Source organism: Melopsittacus undulatus, chromosome 9 (genome assembly GCF_012275295.1).
Source record: "Melopsittacus undulatus isolate bMelUnd1 chromosome 9, bMelUnd1.mat.Z, whole genome shotgun sequence".
Taxonomy (NCBI): Eukaryota; Metazoa; Chordata; class Aves; order Psittaciformes; family Psittaculidae; genus Melopsittacus; species Melopsittacus undulatus.
In genome coordinates this window covers 3636340-3659510 of record NC_047535.1, presented here as the reverse complement: position 1 = coordinate 3659510, position 23171 = coordinate 3636340, and the positions used below count along the sequence as shown (strand labels likewise).

Genomic DNA, 23171 nt, shown 5'->3' with positions numbered 1-23171 from the left:
TGCAAGGGTCCCTTACCTGCTCCAGGCGTGTTCCATAGGCAGCGCTGCTCCATTCCAGTCCCTGCAGGACACAGTAAGGCATTTGGAATCCTTGGCCTTAGTGCAGCTCCATTGGCAGAAAGCAGCATCTGACCTCATGTCCGGTGGGGACGCGGTGCAGCACCCGACCTTCAGAGGGCACAGTTTAACTCTGTCCAGTTCTGTCACCACAAAAAAGGCCCGAGCCATGGGGTGCCCCTTTGTGCTTTATTTGAAAACATCCCAATCCCCCCCTCAAACAGATACAGCTCCTTCACAGAAGAAAAATACAAGGTTTAGTTCAGTATAAGGTACTTTAGAGTCCTCGATTACAAAACTTGGTTCCCTCAGGCCTTCCTGAGCCCCTTTATGGAGGGCTGCAGGGAACACGGGGTTTCACTGTAACAGCACACAGTGCTTCTTGCCTCACTCCCATCCCACGCTCCTGCAGATGCCTCCTTAGGCCCTGCCCTGGGCTCAGCTCCTCACTGCACAGCCTGGGCAGTGGGAAGGATCCTGCACTTCTCTGCAGAGCAGCCCAAAGAGGGGCTGGAACCCTGCTGAGCCCTCACCTCACCCGGGGCAGGTGTCACACACTCTGTGCTGCAAAACACCTCCTGTTGTGTTCTAGGAGAGCATTTACCTGCTGCCATGGGCCCTGAATTTGCTGAATTCAATTTCTGAGGCAAAGCTCCCCAAAGGCTCCTTTCCTGCTCCTCTCTGCATGTAGTGTTCACTGACCTGTCCTAAACAGCACTGACCTTGGCCCTGCCAATGCCTTCGGACACCACGAACCTCTGCAGCTTCAGTGGGTGTTCCTATGAATTCCGAAGGCTGTGAACACCAATGTCAGCAGCTCACACAAACCTTTATCACCCAGCAGCTCCACAGCCTGTAAAGGATTTGCACGTCTTCCTGCCACCGAAGTAATGCAAGGCTGCAGTCCTGGACCTTGCAAATCAAACGCAACTCATGACACTCTCTAACACAACCAAGGAAACACAAACCCAGCACTGACACTGGGTGTTTGCGTGTTAGAGATGCACCATTATAGATTATTGTTATTATTAAAAATATAATACTGGCTAAACACAGCCCCCCATCCAAAACAATGAGCCTTTGAGAAGTGTGTACTACATACATATCCCAGGCATAATGCTGCTTCGCTTCCTCCTCTACTCTTTGGCTATCTGCAGTCATGCAGATGTGTTGGCTCTGGGTGAGTCACTCAACTGCAAGAGATGCCTCTGAAGGAGTTTACCGATGGGCAGAGGTGGCCTCAAAGGCATGAAAAGGTGAGGTGATGGTGGCAGCCTTGTGCCATTGCACACCTCGAGTAATGCACTGGAGGACATTGGTTTAGAGTCAAGTACATCAAAGCTACCATGGGCTGCAAGAGCTAAAACTGAAGGTTCAGAGAAAAAGTTGAATCCCCACTAATACTTGAAGCAAAAAGGGGGTTTTCATAAAATGCAAACCACCCCCAACATTCCAATAGCATTAATACTGAACTCTTTATGCAGCAGCAAAGGATTTGCTGCTTGGACAAGGCATTAGGAAATAACCTGAAGCAACCACTGTGAGTCGATTGCTACAAAATACTTTACTGTCCCTTGATAGAGCTCATGGATGCTAAGCCAGCTGCCTGATGAGCCTTACAAGCAACAAAGCCTCCTGATTGTTCCACAAGCAGCACATTGCTGCACTTCAGTCAAGTTCAGGATCACAACACCAGCTACTTAACAAAAATAGAACTCATCTGTGTTGTTACCCTGACTGTGCTCGAGTCTGTCCCTGCACTCGTGCTGCAGTGCCAGGCAAGAGGCTGCAGGCGGCTGCCTCTCCCCTTTAGGATTTTTTATCTACAACTGAGCTCTGTGGTAATTTCCCTTCTAATCCATCAGCTGAAACGTTTGAGGTTAGTGTTGTGTTGGAGGTATGAGCCACCAGGCCTTGTGTTTTAAAATAGATGATATAAAATACCGGCAGGACAATTCCTATCAGGAGCATAATAAAAACTGCATTCCACCACTGGATCCCACAGTCTGCTCCATTGCTTGTCTCCTGCTTCTCTGCTTCAGGCAGTGGTCTCTCCAGTGCCTCCGGGCAGTACTCGGTGTTCAGCTGAACCTCGGCCTGCACCGCGTCCTGAATGCTCTTGTCAATCCCCTTGAAGTAGTCACTGAGGTGTCTGCTCTCAGCACTGCTGCTCACACCCTCATCAGCCTCCCCTAAGTCCACAATTGTCAGGCCAGGCTGTGGGGGCACACTCGGGACTGGCCTCAGGTCTCCGCCGTTCTCTGTTAGCAGCCCATGGCTCTTCACAGGGATCTTGATGGACTTCAGAGCATACAAGTCCTGCTCCCGGATGAAGTTGTTGACACGTTTGATATCTGCAACCTACAGAACCCAAAAAGGACACGGATGTTAATGTAGGACATCCCAGACTGAAGCAGGAAGTGTGCAAGCAGCTGTCAGAAATAAAAGCAAGCCTTGGCTGCAAGTGGCTTAGTGTTCTACAGAGATATCCCAGCTGCTGCAGGGATGCTCCAGGTCCTGCAGGACAGAGAATGGCCCATGTCATCAAACCAGTCTTTAACCTCCTGTCATGCTTCTGTATCTCTCATAGGTTGTACACTGCTTAATACTTAATGGTTTTCCTTCCTTTAGCTTTCTTGACCGTTCTCTCGCTTTCTAATCCAGGTTAAGGCAAGAAAAGTGTTTATAGCAGATCCTCAGTTTTCATACCTTAAACAATGCTTGTTTAAGGTGAGGACAACATCAGTACATGCAGGCAAAACCCTTCCCCTGCTCAGAAAGTGATTTTAGGGTGAACAGAGCCCTGTCTCCAGAACACACCAAGATCTGACTGCAAGATCACCACTTGGAAGAGAGCCGTGGAGCACCCCTGCCACAAACACAAGCATCCTCTGGCTCATGTCCCCAAGCGCTCATTTCTCCACCACTGGTAAAAGTTCCCACTGAAGGTACATGTAAAGCAATAATCTCCATGTATCAGTGATCATCTCTGGCGTGTGTGTATAGCTCCCATCTGTGACTGGTATTCCCACCCAGCTCATGATGCAAACAGCAGTAAGAGCAAGAAAGACCAAACGGTAAGTACAGCTTAAGTCACGAGGACGGCTGGTATCAAGGAAAAGACAAAGACAAACCAGTACTTCTTTGTTTAATGTGACACAAAGAGAGAACAGCTTAATACAGTGTCCACTCACAACCACCTGGTAAGTACATGAACTTCTCAGCTGCCCTAAATCCTCTGTCAAAGAAAACGAAAGGGGTGTTAATGTGTGCAAGCAGCTCTCCAAAGCAGCCATGGAGATATGAGAGAACCTTGAGGGAAAAACCAAGGATGCAAACCAAAGAGCAAGACCTCAAAGCAAAGAGAAAGGTGACAGGAAGGGGCTGAACCACCTCTGATGTACCACAGACGGGACAGTCTGCCCTTCTGGATGAAGTTGGATCTGTTCTGTTACAAGTGCAGTAAATGATGTATGAACTGCATCTTCTGCACCCTCACAAGCCTGAAGCTATCAGTGAAACTGGGGAACTAAAACCAAGAAAGTGCTTCACTTCCTAAGCAGATGTGTGACTGCCACCAGCACCAAAATCATCACAGTTGAGGGCAAAGATGCAGGAGGTGCCAAGGGGAAGGCAGCCCCATTTTCCCCTCTCCCCTGCAGGGTGGCCCCACAGGTTGGAGGCTGAGCACCAACCCCAGGAGAGGGGAGCTGCAGCCCCTCTGCCTGCAGAGCTGCTGCTCCCCATGGAACTCCCCTCCAGCTCATATGGGTTATCAAGGAATCACACACCAAGCTCATCACCAGCAGTCCCTGGAAGGTGGCAAGTCTGCCATGCCAAGGCCAAAAAGCAAGACTGCTGAAAGGGAGAGATGAGATGAATGCCCGAGTCTTACATTTACTCTGCAAAGCTTGAGGAATCTGAAAATGGGAAGTTTAATCTAGGTCCTAATCTGGTGCCCCTGAGGCTGCCTATTCAGACCCTTCACAGCTTGCCCCAGTGTAACATCTGGATTCAAACCCTGTAACATTATTTAATTATGAAATAACAATCATCTCCCCCAAAGCCTCCTAACTAAGGTGGTGCTTCAGCTGTTGGTTTAGTTCCAATGAAAACATTATTGGGACAGTAAATATCTCCTGCAGGGCCTGCAATCAAACACTGCCATGTTGTGCTAAGGCTCTGGTAACAGAAAGAGGAGCAGCACTCACACAGAAACAACCACCAAAGCTGGGGGGAGGCATGCAAGAGCACTCGCCATTTAGGCTTATTTTCTGTCCTTGTTTTTTGGCTGCTGCCAGCTCCTCTTGTCCCAGCTCAGAACAATGCCAAAAGCCAGGCAGGGCTATAAATGGTCAAGAGTAAAAATGAGATTCTGAAGTGCTTTGCATCTCTGCCAAGTGATCTGTAGCACACACAGAGCTATCTGTGGCACCATCTTAACACCCCAACCCCACGGAGGCCCTGACAATTCTGAAACTAATGACAAGTTCTCAGTGATTTCAAGGAGAAGCTCATCCCGGATTTTTAAACACAATCACACATATTAGTGGCTATAGCTCTTTCTCACTGATGGCCCAAGTAACCTTTCAGGATCTGTTTAATTGTGAAAGTAAAACATGAAAACTCAGGCTGTAAGCTGACAAATACACCAACCCCCAATTAGGATTTCTGTACCCCCTCAATTTACCTGGAACAGGTCACCACTGCCTTTTCTGGAAGGGAGGAGGTAGTAGGGCAGTTTTTCCCCCATGGCAGCAGAACGCTGATGACCTGGTCACTCCCCATTAGCTTCATCTGCCCCACCTGATGAGCCTAGCAGCCTTCATCAGGACAGAGTAGATCCACCTGTGCATGCCAGGGCTGAAAGACTCCTAGGGGCCAGTAAGGGGGTAGAGGCACAGGGATGGGACTGAGTCCTCCAGAGTTACAGAACAGGGGAAATTTTGATGCCATAAATCAAGAGTTGCTCTGAATCTTCCCCCTTCAAGTTCACTGAGCTGCTGTGATTCTGCATCAGTGGCAGTAACAACACAATGGCTACTGCTCAGAGATGAGCAGAGTCACAACTACAAAGTCAACTGCTGCAGCTCTGAGCTCTCAGGCCCTCCTGATGCCAATCAAGGCCTATTCAAGTCCTACCACACTTGCTTCTCCACTCACATCAGGCTTGTCAGCAGAACCTAGAAGGGTTTCTTTTCTGTTTTGTTTTTGTTTCTAAGGGAATGGGAGGGGAGGAATTGTAGCAATCCCTATAAGCCCTCTTGCTTCAGCTGCACCACACAGCTGTTGTGTTAAGCAAGACAGTCTGCAGTAGTATTGCAGCAGTGGAGCCAGTGCCGTATCATTATCCTTATTCAGGTCCCTTTCCAATTGTTTGCATCATGGAACTTTTTAATCACAGTCTAGCTTGCAGATAAAAGAGGCTCTAAAAATACAGCTTTAACTGCTGAACAAGAGGGCACTTTTAATGTTCAGATCAGGTAATTAAACTTTTCAACAGTTTTCCTATAAAGTGCTCTGCTTTGGGACAAAGAAATATGTTTTGTAGTTTTGTTGCAACCCCGTGCAGAGGCACTCCCCTCTGCCTGCAGCTGCTGCACCGCACACACTTCTGGGTACAACAGCAATCAATCAAAACCCACATGCACTGACAGCACCCAGGCTCTGCGACCTGAACTTTGGCATCTCCCCTTTGCCAAGTCCACCCCTATTAGACACAGGCCTCCCCTGCAATATGTTAAGCTCATTACTTACAAAAAATAAACAAAAACTCCCCCAAACCAGATGCCATCAGGGTGGTGTTTCTTTGTGCTGCCCAGTTTCTAACACTGTCTGCTCCTTGAGAGCAGGGCTCTGACCCTTATTTCTGCACTCAGCTTCCTTCTTGCCCTCACTTAAATAACAAAGTACAAACCATGACTGCTACACTGCACTTAGTCACTCAAATTGACCAGGAAAGCAGGTCACGCAGGGTGTGAGGTTGACAATATCTTCCTAGGCTGCCAGGTAAAGAGCTCTTTTGGTTTTTGCCTTTCTCCAGCTCAGTTTTACAGATATTGACCATTCATGAAAGACCCAGGGCAAACACGTTGCAGCGTAAAAACCACTAGACAACACCACCCCTTCCTGTAACTCTGAAAACTAAGCTACACGTAAAATACCTGTAAAGCAATAAAACCCAAACAAACAGAGACAGCTCTTACTTTACAGCCATACTGCAGGGCCAACTTGTTCAGGTTATCGCCCTCCATAATCTCCCGTTCCAGAAGTACCACGTCTCCAACTCTGTCCCGAGAGGTGCTGCATCTCTGCTGCTCCTTGCCCCTTGGTCGCAATTCCATAACGTTGAGTTCCTCCTCTGATGACTCCTCCGAATCAGAGCGGCCATTGGGAAACACATAGACCTGCCTGCCTGGGTAGTTATGGATGGTGACAGGAGCCTGGAAGGATCTTGTCCGGCTCTCATTCAGCCTCATCTTTCACACCAGCACCTGGAACAGAAATCACACATGATGAGTTTCCTTCATACCAGTGTTTATTTCTTAGCATGGAGAATGGATATAAAGCACACACACACAAAGCTTTCCTTCCACCCCGTCTTCTCAGGGCAAAATCCAAAAGAAGCCATTCCAACAGCAGTATTCCTTCAATAATAAGTACATTATTATCAAACTGTTTTTGGTCTACCCATGGACAAACCTCCACATAACACTATGCTGCTCCACATCTTAAATACTACTAAATAAAGTTATTCATTAAAAAGCAGGAGTCACTTGAGCCAAGTGTCCTTAACTACGGCAAAAAAAATCAATGGAAACACATCAGATCTCCCACCAATGCACACTAAAAACTGACCAAAACCATCCTTGATGTCACCTTTCCAGAAATCCCTGGTTCCTCACTTCAGGAATCCACATTTTAATGTCATGGAAGTGCACAGTTGTGGGGTTGGGTGGTTGGTTTGACATGAGGACAACTCAAGCTACACTTAATTTCAACCTGAATGACAAGGTTGCTTTTTGTATAAAGACAAGAACCTGTTTGAGCACTGTTTAATTACCACTGGGCCTACAGCAGCGACTCACCAAGAAGCTTTTTTTCCCTTCAACCCTCAGCTCCACAACCTGTTGTTGGGTCAGATATGGGTAACACGCCCCCCATTCCCACAGCACTTCACTGACCTTAATACCCCTACTACACTCACAAGGCATTCCCCTGGTGAAACCACCACCACGTTTTGCCTTCCCCCAGCACTGAACATGGCACCCGCAGCCTGCAGGCAGGGTCCCAGCTCTGAGCTAACGACCCGGGCCGGGACCTCCGCCTGTTGAGGAGCTGCGAGCCCAGCGCCCTCCTCAGAGCCTGCTCTCCCCACGCACACCTCGCTTCTCCCCAGGAAGGGCAAAGACCCGGCTCTGACGGCCCCATGCCCGCACCGACACATGTGGTAAACCAGGGGCCAGCAACCACGACCCCCTGAGGGGCATCCCCACCCCGGGGTCCCGGCGCCTCCACAGGGCACAGCGGCCGCCCCAGCCCAGTGAGGGCCTCGCTGATCGCCTCAGGGGGGTCCCGCTCCCCTCAGCGCCTCAAGGGGGGCCCCGATCCCCTTAGCGCCGTAGGACCCGGTCCCGTTCCTCGGCGGGCGGACTCACCCGGACCCGGACCTTACCCCTTGCCCCTCGCCCCCACAGCGGCCAAGCCCCGTCGCCCATAGTGGGCCCCTTCCCGAGCCCCCCGCACTGACCCGCGACTCGCCGGCCATCGGCCACACGCACCAACCTAACCCAGACTCTCGCCTAGCTCTTCTCCCATTGGCTAGCAGTGCCGGAAGGCGGGACCTTCAGAGCCAGCTGGCCAATGGGAGCCGGGGAAAGGCTGTGGAGCAAGGTTGGTTGAGAGGTTAGCGCTGGGACGTGTTGGCGGAAGGGGGGGCCCCGTTTAAAGGGACCGCGACCTTCGCCCCGGCGCACGAAGAGGGCGGAGCAGCGGGGACACGGTGAACATGTGTACAGCCCAACGTATGGAATATATATCATATATACAATATATGTCACTGTCATACATCATGCCGACTGTACATACAGTTACAGCATTACAATCATCTGTCCCTGCCCATGGCTGGGGGTTGGAACTGGATGCTCTTAAGGTCCTTCCCAACCCAGACCATTCTGATTACCTCGTCAATGCATTGATCACACACACCTGGAGCCCATCTGTAGTGAACGTGGCCTAATGTCAGGTTGGTCAGTCCTGGCCTTGGCCTCAGCAGGGCTGGTGAGGGCATGTGGACACCATTGCCTTCCAGTCATGGTGGTGGGTGCCTGCGGAGCGAGTGCTGGGGCTGATAAGGCCCAGGCCACATGGGTTTGTTTTCCTTGGCCCAAACTGACTCATGGCTTATGTTTAGGAAAGGAGCCCAGGGGAGATCTCTAACAAGTTGCACACACAAAGCTTCCCTGGGCTGGGGGCAGAGAGGAGGAGAAGCATTTCCTTGTAGCTGCTTGCAGGAGTTACCCAGACCCCGCTTGCCCCAAGGGCCATCATGAAGATGTGTTTTAAGGGGCAGCCATGGGGCTTTGCACAGAAGTGAGGGACTGCTGGACACGCTTTGCCCTCAAGGAGATGGACAAAACTACTCTGGAGTTAAATGTGAGCTCAATGGAGTTGCTCGCTATCCCTTTGCCTTGTGCAGTGTGGGTGCTGGAAGCAGGGAAGGCAAGGCAGGAGAGCCCCATCTCAGAGCCATTGTTAGGATTTCCTTCTCTCCGTCCCTGGGCCCGTGTGTCTCAAGAGTAGATGATCCTGGGGCTCAGCCAGCTTACGTACTTTTCTGACCCAACAGACAATGGATTTAGTGTGCTGGAGAGGGCTCTGCAAGTGTGGGGGACAAGATGAGACGTGCCAAAATGCCTTCCCTAAGCCACTTGTAATCTCTCTGGGACTACTGAGGTTCAAAAGTTACAGGCAATAATCGCGCTGTCTCAAACAAATACAGGTTACTCAGGGTAACCTGCTCAAACCTGGAAAATACAACTGCTGAGGAGAGCTGGAAACGTGGGGAAACAACCAGCCTTTGCTGACAGCACTAAGTCTGGTTTGGCTTCCTCGGCCTGAGCTGTCATTTACTGCTTAGTACTTTTCTAATTCCAGGAAGAATTACTCCAGATCTCATGGAAGGACACCAGGAAATATAGATGGGAAATTGCTTCACCTTCCAGATCTTTCCAGAACCCTTGTGAGAAGGTGGTTTTCTCCCAGCAGGAATAACTGATTTGTAGGTGTACTGGTGCTGGCTCAGAGCTAGTTGCAAGGATGATGTCATCATTCCAAATAATTGGAATACTTTTGCGAGAGCTGCAAAGCCTCAGACAAGGGAAGTGTGTCTGAGAGCTGAATGGTTCAGTCATCGTAGACATTCAACCAACATAAGGGTCATACATCCACTGAATTTCAGGAAGAAATCCTGACCTGTGTCAATGCAGAGGGCAACAGAACTGAGAAAGTCTGTGCATTTTCACTTACTCCAAAGCAGCAATGATGCTGGGCACCAGCCAGCATTCACATCCATGCAGGCTCCTTCCCAAGGGAACATCAGAGTTAATCACTCAGTGATAACGAAGCAAAACTCCAGTGAAGGTCTCGGTTAGGGCTTTCTAAAGAGAGCGTAATCTAGAACAGGGCTCTCCTCTTTTGTTCTGTGACACCTGTAAGCTCTTGCTCAGCTCCAGAGCTGCTGTTCTCTTCATCGCTTTGGTTTTGTCCCTCTCTGTTCAGGCTCACTGCAGAAGTGTTGATGTGTCAGGCACATTGTGTGTTTCTTTGCTTCTCTTTAAGCAGCCTTCTCAGCTCTGCAATAAAATCTCTCACTTGGATTTCAAATCACTCAGTGCTAGTCTGGTTTCCACCCTTGGGAAACTAATAACTTAGTGTGCAACCTGCAGAAAGCAGCTCCAGTCTCTCTCGCACTGGTATCCAATTAACTCTGCCTAGAGATGAGCCATTTCACACATCCATGCACATGCTGCTCCTCCGTGCTAAGTGATGCTCAGGCAACAGCTGCTCAGGCTGGCACCTGACAGCTTCCAACTGTCCAGGACTCGTAGGAGTAGAAATTGCAATTCATAAATCACCAGGGCCATCATTAACAGCGACTTGATCCATAATTTGGGATTAATAAAAGCCGGCCAGGGTGAAATTGTTCACCCATTTCCTTCACCACATGGGCTATTAACAATAAAAATGTAGAATGTGCAGGCAATAAAAGGTGAAGGAGGGGAAGCTCACAAGTAGAGAACCACTGTCCTGACACCATGTACAGCACAAGTTAAAGAAATACTTCTTTAGCCTCTGCTTCTTAACATCAACCAGTTATTCCTGTTTAGTGTAGCATATACAGGGCAAGGCTCCTACACAGCACTGCGAGGCAACAGGAATCTGCTGCTATCTTTGATATTGCTGAATGATAAAAAAGAAAGAAAAGATGAGTTTCCTTTCTATCTTTAATTCGCTGTTTCCTAGTGGGAGACTGGGAAACCACATCCATGTTCAGCAGGACATGGCGTTATAGAAATTATGATGCCTCTATTGCAAGTAATTTATAACTGACGGGCTTTGCTCTGGGTTTGGACTAATGGAGCATGACCAGTTGCAGTGAAGTTACCCCCTGTGTGAAGGCAGAAGTATGAGCCAAATACAGCAAAATAATAGTCTCCCTGGTGTCTGGAGTGACTAAACTACATGGGTACTCTATGTGCATTTGGTTGAATTATATACACAGTAAGAATTTTAAGAGGTTGATATGGTAGGCACACAATGCAGGGAAGAAAACCTCAGTTAAATTAATTACAGGTATGTACTTCATACAGTTAATTGAGCTATGGAGGTTACTCTGAGTGCATGTCTGCAGGTAGCATTGGGTTACACCTTTCCTCAGCTCCTGCACAGAGGAGCACTGCTCTGGTTGTTGAGTGCTCTGGAAGGGTCTTGGGCTGACACTTAACCCTCTCAGAACAAGCTGACAGTTTAGGTGGTCACAACTGGAAAGAACACAAACCCTGTGTGTGTGCTGCTGACAGCCAGCTTCACACCTCAGCTGCAGGGCATCCGTGGCTCAGGAGAGACCCAACCTGGATACAGCCTATGCCTCCTGTTCAAAGGTACACCCAGCAGCAATGTGGCACCCAGACCACCCCTCCAAACAGCTACAGTGTGTGTATTCATATAATAGACAACCAGCTTCATCATTTGTCTCCAGCTCAGACACTAAATTACTCCCACCTATGAGGACTATGTCTGCAACTTTCTCACTCTTAGGAATGAGACTTTTATCTCAGGAACCAGAATGCAGATCTGAACAGCACTGCTGTCTCCTGGAGGAGATAACATGTGTGCTCAGAGACCTACTTCTGTGCTTGCCTTCTATCACGCAGCACCATTTGGCAGGGGCTGCCTGGTTTATGTGATAGCAGACACTGAATTACTTCAGAAAAACAGAGACTTATTCCTTATGTAATAACAAATGACTAATTAAAAGTGGTTTTAATTTTGCAGTTTCTATTTTCTTGGGATCATGCCAAATTCTGGAGTCTATACTCCACACCCTGTCCTTCTGCAGGAATTTGGCTAGGGTAAGCGCTATAAGATTTGTTCCCTTTCCTCTCCCTTACTCTTAAAATCCCTCCTCCCCCTTTCTCCTTTCCTGCAACTGGTAAACTGTGAAGAACAGGAATGTTCCTGGGAAGAAACTCAGGCAGAATCACATTCAGAACAAGTCAGAGATTTCTTGCATAGCTGAAGCATGTGTTTGCAATCCCCAATTGCCAGTGCACATAACCCCTGCCAGCGCATGTTGTTCCCTTCAGATGTTCTCAGAGAGCTCCAGGCAGTGTCCAGGGCAGTCTGTGGACAGTGTTTAGCTGAGGCATTGCTCCTCAGCCCATCTGTTAATGGTACCAGGGCAACAAAGGTTATCAGTGAAAGGATGGCAAACAGCCAGGCCAACCCTTCCAAGGAGCTGTGTTAGCGGTGGTCAGAACCATTGGTCTGCATGACTCCCCTAAGCCATAGACTGGCTCCATTTGGGCCATGAAGAATTTGGCTCCTGCTACCAACCTGTCACCTTCAGGCCCCTTCTGGGATTGATGTTCCTACAGAATTAGCATATGCAGCCCCGACAAAGTACTGTTCAACAGAGAGGGACAGAACCATGAGATCCCTGACTGATATCCAAAAGGTAAATTATAACTGTTGGGAAGCTGCAGATAAACAGAAACTACAGATTGTTCTCCCCTCTGTTTGAGAGGTGCCACTGATCCGGAGGGAATCTTCCAAGAGGTGGCATTAAATGGTTCAAATCTGGAATCTGACAGGGCCAAGAAGGATGGAAGCTGGAGGCTGAGACAACTGGTTAGAAAAGTGCAGCTTCAATGTATTTGTGAGGAAGGTTTCTCCTTGGCACAGTTTGGAGCACAGGATATTACAGGAGCACAAAGTGAGTCCTTGCTCAGGCTGGTGCTGATACTGGGGAAAGGCAGGTTGATGAAAGCATCACTTGTCTTTCCAATGACCTTATCATGTGAGCTCAGCCTGCCAAGAGCTGTCTCTCACTCTGTGCTCCCTGTGGTCTAAGCCAGCAAGCCTGGACGTGCTGTGCTGATAGCAGATATTGTTCGGCACTGCATGGCAGTGTCTGAGTGTTGCACACGCATCCTTTGAGAGCAGGATGATGACACCTCTGTGCTGTGCTCCTTGCTGTCTCCAGTTCTTCTCACTTCCAAACATGCCCAGTCTGACTTTGCAACTTTTTGAATATAAAATACCCCAGCAAAAGCCCAGAGCTCATGGAAGGAACAAAAGAGTCTTCCAAAGGAAGATCTATGACCTCAGTAGTTGAGAGGCTGTGCTGCGCTTAGCCTGGCTCTTCTTCACGCTTGCCAGTAGGGTTCCCAAGTCTTTACCCGTGCGTGGCAACAATAATGAGTAAGTAACACATGGGGGCAGCAGCAGGCTTTGGTTTCTTCCCATTCTGGGACTGTGCTTGTAGCATCCTTGGAAGAGTCTTGCAGAATGGAGGTGCTCTAAGATTTGAGGGTCACTGTGCTGGGCAAAAGCCCAGAGTGACAGCTACAGCTGATCAAACCAAGAGAAAAGCATTTCATAGGACAGAGGGGCTTTGTGGCCTCACGGGACAGGATGTCAGTGCTGAAACCTGTGCTTTTGTCATTGCATCTGGTCCTTCTCCAGTTCCTGCAGCCCCAAGCCCAAGCAGTACTGTGCTCATGTTACAATGCACATTGAACCAGCAGACAGTTACAGCACTGTCTGCAATGGCAAATATGGCTGGGGTCAAAATCCCAGGCTCAGTTCAGATCCCACTGCATCCCACTGGACAAGCCTTACTGAGCTTGTTGCACTACAGGCAGGATGGAGCCCAGCATGTCCCTTTCAGAGAGGTGAAATGAATAAAATAGATGCTATTCTCTGACTGCACCATGAAGAAAGATGTGGGGTTTATCTTATACCAGTTATTCTCTTGGAGACTCCGAATGTTCAGGTAATAGAAAAAGCTTTGATCTTGGCTGTGAAGGGCTTAAAAGCCAAAGTTTCAGAACATTTTTAGTCAGGGAAATGACCATAATTTCAACAGCAAGGCTCTGGAATTTTCTGGCAGAGCTATTTCTGGAACAGGATGTCTTCTGTCCTGCTCTGGGTGAGCAGAACTTCAGGAGTCACTTGTACACCTGATATTTGCCTGACTGCTCACATCAGTGCTCCCTATCATGTGAGTAATGCAGCAGCTGAGTGGTATCAGCCCAAGTCGATGCTGGAAGTGGCAAGAAATGCAAAAACCCAGCAAAAGTCAGCCCAGTCACCGGAGATGAAGGGGGACGGGGGGGGGGGGGGGAAGCCCCATGCTCCATGAGCAGTTAAAATAAAGTCAGATATCTGCCCAGAGAAGAAAAGCATTTTGTGTAACTGAGGCTGCTACTTTAATTGGAAAGTGCTGTTAACACAAGTGCTGGCGGAGGCGAGTGCAATAGCACAGCAGGGCTGCTGCAGATCTGCAAGTAAACAGCTGAACTGCATCTCTCAGCTTCAATCTGCGAATTTCTAAAGCCAAAAGAACAGTTTTAAATGTAAAACTTCTGTTGGAGCTCATGCTTCAATTGGGCTGTGTGCCAGCACATGCAAAGACTTAGGGCATGAAGAGTCTCATGTAGATGAAAAGACAGTGGGGAGTCATTTGGGTTGGCTAGTAATATACTGAGCTATAGCAGGATCTGCATTCATTCCCTTTAAACCAACTTGTGCAGAGGAAAATTGGGAAAACTGACATTTTATCACTTGTAATTGTTACAGCAAAAGCTAAGGCTAAGCATGGCCCTGATAGAACTCCTGTGTTCTGTGCACAGCCCAACAGAAGGGTCCCAGCCCCAGGCTGGCTCTGCCATTTCAGTAACTGGACTGTGAAGCAGTCCCTGAAAATGCCTGAAAGCAGTAACTGACCACTGCTAAGGACATAGGAGCTGCTCTGTTGGCTGTTGTTTTCTACTCATTTCAAACTATAATCTGAGACAACTTGTAACTACAGAGTACCAAGACAGGTTTGCACTTACCTTGTCCTTACAATGAACAGAAAGTGCTTTATAAAGCCACAACCAAACGATGCTACAGTGATACCTCAGCTATCACACAGGGTTACAGGCAGGTGAGCTGATTTACCCAAGGCTGCACAGTATGCCAGCACAGCCCAGATCCCAGCTTCTGGGAAACTGGGGTGAACATGCATTAAACAATGAAAGATGTGTCTGCCTGTCAATAAAGACTTAGAAAAGCTGCAACTGCAAAGCGGGAACAGTAGCAAAGTGACACAAACACTAGCAGCATGATCACCAGGTACCAAACAACACACAACTGGCCAAATCAGCTTCTTGTCAGGAAAAGAAAGAGCAGAACAATGGGTTTTACTATGTGGGCTGTGTCCCTGCTGGTTAATGCTGCAGCTCCCTGCACAGGCAGGCCTTAGATGGACAGGCTGAGAATAATTACCAAGAGTCTATGCAATCCTTTGCTGGGACTCTTTGCTGCCAGAAGCTGTTTTACAATATTCCCAGCTGTTTCCCTAAGTATCCAACAGATTGGACAAAATTTAAGGGCTCAAGGACAGAGCTGACCCTCCAGGCTGTGGAAGCTCTCAACCTTTGCATGCCCACAGAGGTGGTGGGCTGGCAGCCAGGGAGCTGTGGACGTGGGGGACAGGCTCACCAGGTAGACACAAACCTTATGGGGAAGACTTTGTGTGTCCAAGGCCTCGATGCAAGAAGGGAGTTTCACCATGGTCTCCTCCATGAGAAGTTGGCTCTGGGATCATGCTGATGAGAAGACTCTTAATGTGGTTTTTGGGTGGATGGGAGCATGCTGGCCATGGTGCGTGGCCTTTAAATCTTCCAGGACTCCAGGGATGCTGTGCCAGAGCCCTGTGCTGCCTCTTGGAGTGCTAAAACAAGTACAAGAGAAAAAAGAAAGGGGGAAAAGGAGTGATTAGAAGAGTTAAAGTGACAAATGAGCAGATGAAAGGTACAAAGTGCTCCCAGGTGGGACTTCACCAGCAGCAGAATGAATGCCACAAGGAACCAGTCAGCTGTGGATCAGGTAACCCCCAACCCCATTCCTTAAAATTCAGATCACACAAATGCTGAGGTCCTGCTAAAAGCAAACCACTGTCCCTTCATCTCATGGTTATGTGCAACCCAGAACCTGTGGAGAGCAGCTACAGTGAAGTAACGTGAGCAAAAGTAGATGGATTGAATTTCCTAATGGAGAAAAAAAATGATACAAGCATGTTGTTAAGAAAGAATGAGCACTAAATCTGTTTATTCTGATTCATTTTGTTTGATTGTGTTTCCCGTAGGAAACATTAAAACTTGTTGGGATCATAATAGCAAAAATATATAAGAGCAACAAGTTGATAGTTTAGTGTTCAGGCAAACACTGTGCCAGTCACTGAACCAGAAAACCAGAGTTTGCTCAGAGGCAGTCAACTAAATTGAAAAGGAGTATTGATAAGATACTTTCAGGGAACAATCTCGGAATGGTGTGAAAGATAGATGGGAAATGGTGCTGCAGAGCTAAGATAAGCAATCAGGAGAGAATACTGCATGGTTTGGTTTCTTTTGTTGCTTTTCTCCCCATTCTTCCCCATTTATTACTAGAAGAAAGAGTATTTTTGCCTGTAAAAATCTTACTGCCTAAAGAGATAACACTGGGGTGCGCTCCTGCACCAGTGCTGAACTTCTTGGTAGCTTTGCTTCAACTTGCTGGAGAAAATCTTAGTAAAACTGTTAGCTATGGCTCCCTATATGATCAACATTGCCTTGACTTTAAGCACCTACACTTACAAGTTCGTTGCTTGTGAGGAAAATATATACCACAATGGTTTCCACTTACCAGAAAGCTGCTCCCACAAGCTGCTCATTGTGGAAATGAGATCAAGTCCCAGATGGCTGCAGCACACAAGCCATGGCTAGCCAGGAGAAGACGCTTTCAAACGTGGCACCTTCAGAGGTGAGGAAAGCCAGGGCAGCTTCTTGGTCCAGGACTTAAACCTTCCTGCCTTGTTCAATAGATGTGGTGCGTTTACAGATGTTCCCAGAAAGGGGCAGTAGAGACCAAACCCACACAAGGAATAGAAAGATATCCTGACCAGGGAGAAATATAGAAAGAATTATTTGCTATGTTTCTTTTCCTTGGCATACAGAAGCTCCACCATGTGTCCAGTCAAATAAAAACAACAGTACTAGTATAGGGGGAAATGGGGCTGCTTGGTAGGGCACAATAGCCTCAATCCACTTTGATATTGCTTCCTTCACCTGCTTTTCAGAGGAGGACATTAATCCTGCCCAAGTGTGAATGTTGTGTGGGTTGCAAGAGCTGGAACAAGCGTGTGCAATCATCATAGAGCATAAGATAATGCAGTATTTAACACTTATGTCACTATAGCAGCATGGCAGCCTTTGAGTTGGCTTGTTAGCAGGGGGAACAATAAGAATTTGGGAGAGGTTTTCTGTCAGGCTCATGAGTATTGAGATCACAAATCATCACTAACACAACTTGGCTTCCACCTAAATGAAAGGGAAGAGACAAGAGAAAAAGGGGTGCTTATAATATCAAGATTACCAGGTTCATGTTGGTGTGAAGGTGTGAAGCAGGGAAGCCCATCCCTGGACCACCTTTACAATCTCTTCAATTCAGGTTCTCTTGACCCACACAGAGTTAATTCTAGTGCTGATTCAAGCTGCTGTCTGAAGGAAAAGGCAGTTATTCACCTGGAGCAAACCCCATATGTTTTACTGCATTTTAGCCATTTATCACAAACCTGGGCAATTGCTTTATGCCATTCTCCTGCACTGTCAATGCACGATGGAGGGGATGACTTTGCTGGTGGAGATATATCCAGGAACTCCAATCATGGGGCAATACAGGCATAAACCATGCAGTCAGTCTCTTCCTCAAGAAGTTTCTGGCCTAAGAATAAGATCTGAAAACATGAAAGCAAGCAGGGGGCAATGTGAGGTGAGAAACCAGCTATCTGCATGAGAGGAGCTGAGGCAGTAACAGCTTTATCAGAAAACCAAGAACCCTTTCTGGTCCTGCTCTCAGCATAGCTCAACACACCAGCAAATCTGGCTGCAGACTGAAATCTTGGCTTCTCCCAAAGCCAATGGCAAACATCCCATTGGCTTCAATGGGAGCGGGACTTCATGCCAGATCTCGTGCTTCCCATTCCTTTGCCGTAGCCATGAAAGCAACTTCCCTTCCAAGGCTGTTTCTCTAGCTAAGACCTTTCAGGAGCAGAACTGTTCTCCTTGCAACCTGAGAAGTATCAATGGGAAATGAAAGGTTTCTTTTTAACAGAAATGGTGACTGCCCTAGAGAACCACTTGCTTAAGAGTTATGGGGCTCTCTGGAGTCCTATATCCTCCTCTCTGAAATTTCTCCCTTAGGCTTTAACTGACCAGAGGGCTCACAGCAGCTCAAGCACACAGCTTTTGGCTGTGATGAAATCACCAGTGAGAGAAGTGGTATGAATTGGCTTACAACACTCATCTCTCCCAGTCTTAACATCCCTCATTCCATATCTGCTGACATATCAGAACCTATACGTAGGTGTGACTTACAGCAAACAGGCAGGAGAAGCCTAAGTTGGCTCATTTCTGCTTTTGTCACAATAGAGTTGATGTCTGTTGGAGGAGGTGAAGAAAAGGATGCTGGAAGAGCTGCGAGCTGACCACACAGGGCTCTAAGTTTGCTCTGGCACAAGCATCTCTCTGCTGAGATGAGCATCTTGAGATCTCCAAGCTATTTGTGAGGTGGCAAGGTCATGGCTCTAATTTCCTGCAAATCTTTGCTTTCCTTGGCAAAAGTCAAGAATTTTGTTAGTGAAACCTTGGTGGGTGTTTTGTGATCAGTCAAGCACAGCAGATTACATTCCTGGAGGGTGTATACAGGACCTCCCATCTTCTAGACATAGTAAAATGAGTCTGCTTGCTCCAGAAATTCAGGAGTCACCAGCATGGTGCTGACCACCTGTATTATTTCTTAGGTCACACAGCATGTCTACTGGACAGATTGATGTCTGTACAGCTGACTGTTTGCATATCAATTCTAGAGGCAAAGGAAATTCTTCAAATCCCAGAGCACAAATGTGCACTGCTACAGAAAAGCAGGTGGAGATGTGCCAAGTTACAGCTCCTCAGTTGCTACCCCTGTAAAGAATGCCCTGCAAGGAAAACTGGAAAATATTTCGTGAAAGAGCAAAGATAACACAGGACTATCTGGCAAAGGGTAGAATTTAATATTAATGGCTTTTCTTCAGTCACTGTATTTCCTGTTCCTAACTTAACCCTCTAAAACCAGCAATGGTCAGAGAACGGCTGCAAACTTGTGCACATCCTAAAGGTCTTTCACTGAAAGATCTCAGAGCACTTTGCAAGTATCAGGGACTGCTGAGGGATGACTGTCACCTGAGGAAGCTGCCCATGTAGCCAATGGGCAGATGCTGCTTTGGCTGCAGAAGCCAAAGGCTGAAATCTGGCTTCTGCCCTGCTCTGCAAGAACATCTTCCCCTTTTGTCTCTCAGTCCATCACAGGAACATAGGAAACAAGAGGAGCTTGGTTCCCCTTGAATTTAGACTCCAGATTCAGTGTGAAAAACACTTCCTCATGGACATGGATAATAGACACATGGCTGTGATGTGCCTGGTGTCATTTCAGCCCATCAACCACTTTAGAATCTTGTCCCTGGGTATCCTCAGGGTTATCACAGAATCACAGAACAGTTATGGATGAAAACGAACTTAAGATCATCTAGTTCTCCAGCCCTAGGACTGGAGACTGCTGATGGCTGTGCATGGCTCAGTTGCTGGCGTATCTAAACATATCTGTTAAACAACAGCACAGCTGAAGTTTGCTTTGCAAGGGAGCTGGACTAACACCATCTCCCCACCCTTCCCTGCCAACTAGTACTTGCCTGGAGAGGTCCAAATACTACTCAACACAGATAAGAGATACACAACATGGCTCCTCTGGTCAGAAGATGCCATCCACGTCTTCCTTTGACCTGGCAAAGTACCTGAATTACTGAGCTGCCTTGCCAAGAGAGATTTAGGCTGGAAACTTCTCTAGAAAGATGGCTCTCATTAGGGGCTGAGGCCAGCAGAAGTGCACAGTGCTGGCTGGGGCACAGAGCTGGGGAGAGAAGTGTTAGTCATCCCTGCCTCGGGTTCGGCCCTTCGGACAGTCTCCTCTCTTGGAAGATGCAATGTTTTGCCTGTCTGATTGTTGGCACAATCCAATGAGCAGAGCTGGTTGAAAATTTTCCATCAAAACAATATTTCTGTTTTGCCAGAAGATAGTTTAAAAATTGTGTGGAAAAATTAGAGAAAAGAGGCCAGGTTTTGGCTGACATTCTTGGTCAAAGAAAGCCCAAACTTTGAGATTTTGTAGCCAAAAATGGAAGTATCTGGGGCAAGCAGGGGAAGAAGGGGGAGGTGCCTGCCAAACCTCAGTGATACCCTGAAAAACATCTAAGAGAATTTTGACAAATATGAGGATGTTTTTGTCATTTTTTTCCCATAGTGAAAGATACTTCTGCTTTAGAACCCTACTACAGGGAGGCTCAAAAACAAGCAGGAAAATATGCTTTTTCTTTCTTATATATATGGCTATAGATGCTCCATAGATTGTAGTATAAGCATAGGCAGTAAGTCCTGTAGAGAGATACATAAGAAAGATCAGATCCCTCACAGAAGCTACCCAAGCCTTCTATTTCTCAGAAACACACACACATGCAGCTGATTCTGCTTCGAGTTTGTACAGCTGATGGAAAGCCTCGATAACCTTGCAGTTGCCTTGCATACAAATAAACTGAGCCATGGGGACAGCCAGGGAAAAGGCATTGCTGGCAAAGGAAGGTACTGTGCACACAGCTGTTGCAAAACCATCCATACTTAATAGTCAGCCAGCCACAGGCAATGTTGTTGGTAATAACATTACAGGGAGAATGGCACATAAATACCTGGGAACCCACAGAAAGCTGTTTTCCATCTTGCTTACACAATACTGTGGTTTTTCCTTTCCATCTTTAAAATTGTTTTTTCAGCAAAACATAGTTGAGAATAAAAGAAAATTGATGGAATCATCCTTACCCTCTGGGAAATGTGACTGACAGCATTTCTTGGGCTCAGTGTCAGTCTCCTCCTCAAGGTACCATTGCCCAGTGTTGTGAAACGATGAGGGGAAGAAGCCATGAGTGATAGCAGCCAGCATCTTTGGAGGCTTGAAGGCAGCATCAGTCCTGTAGTTCAGTAGGGTCCTCTTCCTTGACATGAACCTGGGCATAAAGCAGAGGTGACAGTGCTGAAACTAACACAGCACAAGTGGCACAGAAGGTCTGTGAGAAAACCCAAATGTGACATGTTGTTATTAGGCAGTAGGGAGCAGGGGAGGTTCAATTTATAGTGATTTCCTAAGGAACTAGACCATAATTCTGGACAGGATTTATATTTTAAACAACACTTAATTTTTTTCTAAAAGGCCTAATTCAACCTAGATGTGGATTTTTTTGCCTTTTCCTTAATGGGAGCCGCACTGGGGGAAGCAGGCTCAGAAGTACTGACGTGCCCTGGCAGGGGCTCCGACTGCTGCAACTCGCCTTGCTGACAGCCCGAGCTCGACTCTCATCCCACGACAGCCCCGGGGTTACAGTCCCAGCGACTTCCACCACAAGCAGCTCTGGCTCTGAGCCGCCCAAGTGATAAAAGACTTCTTGTGCGATCATCTCAGGAGGAAAGTTCGGTGCCAAACAAAGCTGCAGTCTGGTTGGGTTTTTTTGCCGTTAGAGACAAAATCAAGGGGAAAAAAATACAGGGCTGGGGAAATAAATGGAAGCTGCAAAATGTTCAAATAACGTCTTTTCCAAGAAAATGAAAAAACCTCCAAGAATGGCTTGTCTGGCTTTGCTGGCCAGGCCGTGGTTGCACTGATCTCTGTGCAACCTAAAGATCCTGTTAGAGGACACCCCCTTTTCAGCGATTCATTGACAGTCTGAACAGTTTCAGGGCCTGTCTGCAGGATGGCTGTGCAATGATGTAGTATGCAGTGACCTTACAGAAACCTGTCAATGATCTTTCAACAGCTGATGCTTTTTGGGGGTAGTGGAGTGCAGACTGGCGTGCTACCAGCGCTCTTCTCCTGCTGAACAAATGAGTATTTCCACCTCTGCCAGCCCACATTTTGAGCAGTATCCAGGCTTGGGGTTGGATCTTGCAGCCCAGTTTCTATAAGGGGCATCTCTGAAGTGATGTGAATTTTACCCTTTACTACTTCCAATAACAAAAAATGTGTCTGAGGATAATAAACCAGTGGGGAATATCCCTTTCCTTCCCTTGCCAGTGCAGTAACCACAGTAAAAGCTCACTTACTTGATTCAGAGGTGATCTATGCTCATCTCTGTGCCTTTTCAGATTGCTGCTGCCAATAACCCCAGCTAGCTGCTTTGGGAATCTGCCTTTTCACCAGGACCACCTGCAGTCTGCAAGCTCTTGAGAGAAGGACCAGCATCCACACATCTGGGTGTAGATTCTAAGTGCACAAAGAAAATTGAATCATTATAAGAGACCTCAGAACAAGAACCATACAGAAAGCAACAGTGAAAACCCTCCGAATGCTACTACAGGAGTACCATTAGAAAAATAGTTTCCCAAAGGGCTGTGATTAAATGCACTTGATCAGGGGGAGGTATTTTGTACAGACTAGAGGTGGCAAAGTTTTTGGTGGGTGAAAAGCAAGTTTGTGGTGGACAAAGCTGCTACAAGCACAGCAAAAGGGGAAAAGGACTGAGCATGCAGGGAAATAGAGGAGGAAGGACAAGACAAGCATCTCGGGAGCTGCTGCAAGCCCCTGAGGCTCAGGAGAGGCTGGAGGTGCCGAGGATGCAAGGGCTCACCTGGAGAATGAGCTGTGCTGGGAGCTGGCCCCACACGCCAATGTCCTGTGGGCTCTGCCATGGCGAGCATGCAGAGTTGCTCTCTCCTGAGGTCGAGGAGGATGCCAAGGCCTGTGACATGACCCAGACAAGTCACACTGGAGGCTCCAGCTCCACCCAGGCCACAGAAGGATGAAAGGATCAAACACCCAAACAAGAGCCTTTCACAGCCAAACAAGAGGAGCCGAAGGAAACCACAACTTTCAAGCAAACTCAGCTGCTTCTCTGCAGCCCAGTGGTTGAGGCAATACCTACCCCAGGCCACGCAGACCCGGCCAGCGTCTCGGCTGTGGTAACTCAGAGGGAGCACATATGCAAGCCCCAGACATCAGCTGCAGGACTCTGCTAATTGGGAAAGTCTGTCTGGGTGTCTGGCCACCATTTGGCAGACACAGCAGCTCTGACAAAATAATAAATGTGGTACAGTGCAGCCTCCAGGCATTCTTCATGGGGTCTGTCACATGAAAGTGGCATGAAAGGAGACAAGGCGATGCAAGACACATGGAGGTCAGCTTTGGAGACTCTCTGATTACATTTTGAGTAGTTACTGCTAAGGGAAGTTCGT

General features: G+C 47.7%; 1 protein-coding gene across 1 annotated transcript; it reads right to left on the bottom strand.

Annotated features, from left to right (window-relative positions):
- Positions 1-227: 227 nt before the first annotated feature.
- LYSMD4 (LysM domain containing 4) lies at positions 228-22673 on the bottom strand. Its single transcript, XM_034066067.1, is given in 10 exon segments — positions 228-1877; positions 1879-2418; positions 6264-6551; positions 15343-15559; positions 16510-16760; positions 17239-17359; positions 17438-17599; positions 20769-20953; positions 22044-22203; positions 22568-22673. Coding segments are annotated over 3 exon segments (933 nt in total). The 5' UTR covers positions 6537-6551; positions 15343-15559; positions 16510-16760; positions 17239-17359; positions 17438-17599; positions 20769-20953; positions 22044-22203; positions 22568-22673; the 3' UTR covers positions 228-1757.
- Positions 22674-23171: the final 498 nt, after the last annotated feature.